Raw genomic sequence first — 7,352 nt, 5'->3', positions numbered from 1 at the left:
GAGGGGGAGGAAGAGGAGGGGGGTTCTCAGGATCATGAAATTATGAAGGTATGAATGGATGGATGGAAGATGTGGAGGTAGACAGGGAAGAATGGAGGGAGAAAAGAAAGAGAGGGGAGACGATGAAGGCAAATTTGTGTTTACTGGCTAAGAGGTGACATAGGTGGGGGGGAGGGGGGGGCATCATCAGAGAGTACAGATCCACACAGTAGCTATAACAATGCTACCTGTGTGTCTTTAAAAACAGTTCCTCTTTTTTTCCCCCCCAGTTACGGTGATGATTAAAAGTCAATATCGCTGTACAAAAAAAAAAAGGATTTTATTTTAGCATAAACACCAGTTTAAAAATAAAGATGAAGGAGTTGTGTGTGTTTGGGGGGAGAGGAAATGTGTGTGTGGGGGGGAGATGTGTGTGTGTGGATCTGTAGAGATGCACTGATACCACTTTTCTGCAGCTGATATCTTTAAAAAAGTCTTTTTTTTTGTTTTTTTTTAAACCCCAACGTCTGGTTTTACTCATCCAGGTTTTGACTTTTAATAACATATGTTGTAATTTAAGTGTCATAACAGACTTTCTCAGAGACTCACTGTCAAGTTTTGACCTCAGCTCTGAAGTCCAACCCCCCCCATATGTCACATCTGGACCTGAGCTACGATCCCAACCTGCCTGATTCAGGAGTGAAGCTGCTGTCTGCTGGACTGGACACTCTGAAATCAGCTCTGTAGGTTTTATCTCATTTCTGCTATTTCATATCTGTAAGATCATGTGAGCAAACTGTTAACAGCAAATTAAATAAGCTGATAAAAACACCTCCTGGTCTTTATGAAAACAGTTGATAATGTGTTCATTAATTTGGGTTAAACTCACTTAAGTATTAAAAAGCTGGTTTTCTAACATTCACCTTTAACACTGTTGACTGTCATACAAATGTCTGTGTGAATGTAAATGTGCTCTATAAATAGAAATGACTTGACTCGGCTACGGTGCAGCGGCGTTTTATTCTTGAAAGCTTTAAAAAAAAAAAGACAGACGCTTGAGTTTATATATATGTGTGAGTGTGTGTTTGTGTGTATTCTGTATAAACCAACAAAACAAAAAGAGGCATCAGTGCATCGTGAGGTCGGCGTGGTGGATGATATTAATGTGGATGGGGTAGATGTACAGGGGGATAGTCAGAGATTGGGGGGAAAAGGGGGGGGGTGGGGTTTTCAGGGTGGGGGGGTTGATCAAGTGGGCGTGGCCTGTTCTGTTGGGGGGGGCGCTTCTGCTCTCAGGAACTCCTCTTAGTCCGGGAGTGTTGGATCAACCACTGGAGAGTGATGTCTGCAGAGAGAGAGCAGCGTGAACAACAATGGAGGGAGAGGGGGGGCAGTTGTTGCTGTCATGGTGTGCTGGTTCTGACAGTACCTCCCACTACCTCCCACTACCTACCAGCACCTCCCTGCTCCTCCCAATACCCCCAAGCACCACCCAGTACCTCCCAGCACCTCCCACTACCTCCCAGCTCCTCCCAATACCCCCAGCACCTCCCACTCCTCTCACTAGCTACCAGCAACTCCCAGTCCTCCCACTACCTACCAGCACCTCCCACTACCTACCAGCACCTCTCAATACCCCCCACTCCTCCCACTACACCCCAGCACCTCCCAGTACCTCCCACTACACCCCAGCACCTCCCACTCCTCCCACTACCTATCAATACCTCCCACTCCTCCCACTACCTCTAAATACCTCGCACTCCTCCAACTACCTCTAAATACCTCCAAATCCTCCCACTACCTTCTAGCACGTCCCAATACCTCTCAGTACCTCCCACTACATCCCAGCTCCTCCCACTACACCCCAGCACCTCCCACTACCTACCAATCCTCCCACTACCTCTAAATACCTCCCACTCCTCCAACTACCTACTAGCACCTCCCACTCCTCAGACTACCTACCAGCGCCTCCCACTACCTACCAGCACCTCCCACTCCTCCCAATACCTCCCACTACCTTTTAGCACCTCCGAATACCTCCCACTCCTCCCACTACCTTCTAGCACCTCCCACTCCTCCCACTACCTATCAATACCTCCCACTCCTCCCACTACCTCTAAATACCTCGCACTCCTCCAACTACCTCTAAATACCTCCAAATCCTCCCACTACCTTCTAGCACGTCCCAATACCTCTCAGTACCTCCCACTACATCCCAGCTCCTCCCACTACACCCCAGCACCTCCCACTACCTACCAATCCTCCCACTACCTCTAAATACCTCCCACTCCTCCAACTACCTACTAGCACCTCCCACTCCTCAGACTACCTACCAGCGCCTCCCACTACCTACCAGCACCTCCCACTCCTCCCAATACCTCCCACTACCTTTTAGCACCTCCGAATACCTCCCACTCCTCCCACTACCTTCTAGCACCTCCCACTCCTCCCACTACCTAACAGCACCTCCAACTCCTCCCAATACATCCCACTACCTTTTAGCATATCCTCCAACTACCTCCCAGCACCTCCCACCTCCTCCCAAAACCCCCAGCACCTCCCACTCCTCCAACTACCTACCAGCACCTCCCACTCTTCCCACTAGCTACCAGCACCTCCCACTCCCTCCCAGCTCCTCCCACTACACCCCAGCACCTCCCACTACCTACCAGCACCTCCCACTCCTCCCACTACCTACCACTCCTCCCAGTACCTCCCACTACACCCCAGCACCTCCCACTCCTCCCATCTACCTACCAGCACCTCCCACTACCTACCAGCACCTTCCACTCCTCCCACTACCTACCAATACCTCCCACTACCTCTAAATACCTCCCACTCCTCCCACTACCTCTAAATACATCCCACTCCTCCCACTACCTCCAAATACCTCCCACTGCTCCCACTACCTACCAGCACCTCCCACTCCTCCCACTACCTACCAGCACCTAACACTACCTACCAATACCTCCCACTACCTCTAAATACCTCCCACTCCTCTCACTACCTCTAAATACATCCCACTCCTCCCACTACCTCCAAATACCTCCCACTGCTCCCACTACCTACCAGCACCTCCCACTCCTCCCACTACCTACCAGCACCTCCCACTCCTCCCACTACCTCTAAATACCTCCCACTCCTACCACTACCTCTAAATACATCCCACTACCTCGAAATACCTCCAACTCCTCCCACTACCTTATAGCACCTCCCAATAACTCCCAGTACCTCCCACTACATCCCAGCACCTCCCACTACCTACCAATCCTCCCACTCCTCCCACTACCTACTAGCACCTGCCACTCCTCCCACTACCTACCACTACCTCTAAATACCTCCCACTCCTCCCACTACCTCTAAATACACCCCAGCACCTCCCAGTACCTCCCACTACACCCCAGCACCTCCCACTACCTACCAGAACCTCCCACTCCTCCCACTACCTACCAATACCTCCCACTCCTCCCACTACCTCTAAATACCTCGCACTCCTCCCACTACCTCTAAATACCTCCAAATCCTCCCACTACCTTCTAGCACGTCCCAATACCTCTCAGTACCTCCCACTACATCCCAGCTCCTCCCACTACACCCCAGCACCTCCCACTACCTACAAGCACCTCTCACTCCTCCCAATACCTCCCACTACCTTATAGCACCTCCCACTCCTCCCACTACCTAACAGCACCTCCAACTCCTCCCAATACATCCCACTACCTTTTAGCACCTCCTCCGAGTACCTCCCACTACCTCCCAGCACCTCCCAATACCCCCAGCACCTCCCACTCCTCCAACTACCTACCAGCACCTCCCACTAGCTACCAGCACCTACCAGCACCTCCCACTCCCTCCCACTACCTACCAATACCTCCCACTCCTCCCACTACCTCTAAATACCTCCCACTCCTCCCACTACCTCTAAATACATCCAAATCCTCCCACTACCTCAAAATACCTCCCACTCCTCCCACTACCTACTAGCACCTCCCACTACCTACCAGCACCTCCCACTCCCTCCCAGCTCCTCCCACTACACCCCAGCACCTCCCACTACCTACCAGAATCTCCCACTCCTCCCACTACCTACCAGCACCTCCCACTCCTCCCACTACCTCTAAATACCTCCCACTACTGTTTAGCGCCTCCCACTACCTTCTAGCACCTCCCACTACCTAACAGCGCCTCCCACTCCTCCCACTAACTACCAGCACCTCCCACTCCTCCCAATACCTCCAACTACATGCCAGCACCTACCACTCCTCCCAGTACCTCCTACTCCTCCCACTACACCACAGCACCTCCCACTACCTCCCACCACCTACCAGCACCTCCCACTCCTCCCACTACCTACCAATACCTCCCACTCCTCCCACTACCTCCAAATACCTCCCACTCCTTCCACTACCTACCAGCACCTCCCACTCCTCCCACTACCTACCAGCACCTCCCACTCCTCCAAATACCTCCCACTGCTCCCACTACCTACCAGCACCTCCCACTCCTCCCACTACCTACCAGCACCTCCCACTACCTTTTAGCACCTCCAAATACCTCCCAATCCTCCCACTACCTACCATCTCCTCCCACTACCTCCCACTCCTCCCAATACCCCCCAGCACCTCCCAATAGCTCCCAATACCTACCAGCACCTCCCACTCCTCCCAATACCTCCTACTCCTCCCACTACCTACCAGTACCTCCCAGCTCCTCCCACTACCTCCTACTCCTCCTACTCCTCCCACTACCTACCAGCACATCCCACTCCCTCCTACTCCTCCCACTACCTACCAGCACATCCCACTCCCTCCTACTCCTCCCACTACCTACCAGCACCTCCCACTCCTCCCAATACCTCCCACTACCTTTTAGCAACTCCCAATACCTCCCAGCTCCTCCCACTACATCCCAGCTCCTACCACTACCTCCCAGCACCTCCCAGCTCCTCCCACTACCTCCCAATACCTTCCACTCCTCCCACTACCTCCAAATACCTCCCAATACCTCCCAGCTCATCCGACTACATTCCATCTCCTCTCACTCCTCCCAATACCCCCCAGCACCTCCCACTACCTCCCAATAGCTCCCAATACCTACCAGCACCTCCAACTACATCCCAGCACCTACCACTCCTCCCAGTAACTCCTACTCCTCCCACTACCTACCAGCACCTCCCACTCCTCCCACTACCTACCAGCACCTCCCACTACCTCCCAGCACCTCCCAGCACTACCTCCCAATACCTTCCACTCCTCCCACTACCTCCCACTCCTCCCACTACCTCCAAATACCTTCCAATACCTCCCAGCTCATCCCATCTCCTCCCACTACCTCCCACTACCTCCCAATAGCTCCCAATACCTACCAGCACCTCCAACTACATCCCAGCACCTACCACTCCTCCCAGTATCTCCTACTCCTCCCACTACCTCCCAGCACTTCCCAGTAGCTCCCACTATTTCCAGCACCTCCCACTACCTCCCAATAGCTCCCAATTTGAATTCCTCCCAATTCATTCTTGCTTTTCATCCGTCTAACATACAGTTGTTGCTGTCATGGTGTCTGTTAGATGGAAATGTGTGTAATCTTGTTTTCTCTTTTTAAACTGACAGTCACATGAACATTAACCTTTCACATTCCGTCTCTCACTAAGAGAACTCATGACCCAAAAAGAGGAAGTTACATTGTTCTGCAGTGTCAATCCTGCAGGATAATTTGTTTTTCCGTCAGCAGTCTAAACTTTACTCCAGGAAATGTTCGCGCTACTGAATGTATCATGTGACCAGTTACAGTTCAGATGGTTCTGCTTCTCATCAGTGTTTATATGTAACTATCCGACAATGTTAAATAGTTAATAGCTGGTGACGTTAAACTCCAGTTGGTGCAATAAAAACAAACTTTGACCTTTGTTTGCATTTCTGTGTGTGAGTGCAAAAGTGTGTGTGTGTGTGTGTGTGTGTGTGTGTGTGTGTGTGTGTGTGTGTGTGTGTGTGTGTGTGTGTGTGTGTGTGTATGTGTGTGTGTGTTTCCCTGTTAAGATATAAAAACTAACATATATCTCACAAGTTTTAAATGCTAGAAACCCCAGAAGTGACTAAAAACCAAGTGTGGAGACAAAAGTTTTGAATTCCAGCAAATTGAAGTGATGGAGAAAAACATGTTTGCGTGAGTGTGTGAGTGTGTGTGTGTGTGTGTGTGTGTGTGTGTGTGTGTGTGTGTGTGTGTGTGTGTGTCGTACCAATGTTGTCTTTCTCCTTGCAGGAGATGGAGTAACAGCAGATCTCTCTGTCCTGGATGGCTGACAGATTCCTGATTTTAAAAAGAAACACAAAAACACACGTACAATCAATTCAAATTAAAACATACAAAGACACACACACACACACACGCAGGCAGACACACCCACACACACACAAACACACACACGCACGCAGGCAGACACACACACACATACGCAGGCAGACACACACAACACAGACACACAAACACACACACAGACAAACACGCACAGACACACACACACAAACACACACACACGCAGGCAGACACACACAGACACACACAAAGACACACACAGACACACACACACAGACAGACAGTGTGTTGAACTCTGTATGTGGTCACATGACTCATCACGTGATCACCATGCTACATTTTTAAACTCCATTATTTCATGTGTTTATCTGTTTGATGTGAATGATTCAGTTCTGTGGATTTCTGATGAACGTCTTCAGATTAATGATTGAAAACATGTGATGACTGCAGCGACCGTTCAGTTCAATTAGGCTCAGTCACATGTGGCTGTCATGTGTTCATATTATGCACACAGCTTTTTATTAGGGACCGAGCCGAAAGGCAAGAGGGCGAGGACTCCAGAAGTCCAGATCCACACAGAAGCTATAACGATGCTATTCTTCTAGCGCCTCTTTGAGCCTTAATTTGACCCCCTAAACCTGCTCCAAAACTCAAATTCGGAACGCACATCAGGTCTGGGGAAAAATTTGATAAAATGGAAAAACAAACAACGTCGAACTCTCTAGCGCCACCTAGAAACACTGAAACGGCCACTACGCCTGATAGGAATGTCGTAGAAAGATCAAACCAAGACTAATGTTTTTGTCTTATCAAGACCTACAAATCACACTCTGACACACCACACCACTGACCTAAATCCAACAGGAAGTGCACAATTTGCTGTTACATGTGGGATTTTTGACGATTCTTGGCCTCCTACAAATGTTATGTTGTTCATCGTGGCAGCTTCAAACTTAAATAGCTGACTTAGCACACCCTGGTGCACAAAAGTTCTGAACAACTTTTTTATTACTCGTTGTTTTACTGCTTCTGGAATTAAAACATGAGAGATTCAGCTT

The 7,352-nt window shown here is 50.1% G+C and overlaps 1 protein-coding gene across 1 annotated transcript; it reads right to left on the bottom strand.

The window, feature by feature from the left end:
* Positions 1-247: 247 nt before the first annotated feature.
* Positions 248-6,288, bottom strand: LOC133987879 (ADP-ribosylation factor-like protein 8A; the record flags this gene model as incomplete). Its single annotated transcript, XM_062427357.1, is given in 2 exon segments — positions 248-1,324; positions 6,218-6,288. Coding segments are annotated over 2 exon segments (124 nt in total), but the record flags the coding sequence as incomplete, so codon positions are not given.
* Positions 6,289-7,352: the final 1,064 nt, after the last annotated feature.

The sequence above is a fragment of the Scomber scombrus genome, chromosome 10 (assembly GCF_963691925.1).
Source record: "Scomber scombrus chromosome 10, fScoSco1.1, whole genome shotgun sequence".
NCBI classification, from domain to species: domain Eukaryota; kingdom Metazoa; phylum Chordata; class Actinopteri; order Scombriformes; family Scombridae; genus Scomber; species Scomber scombrus.
The sequence above is the reverse complement of the archived record's forward strand: the minus strand, read 5'-3'. Positions and strand labels throughout refer to the sequence as shown.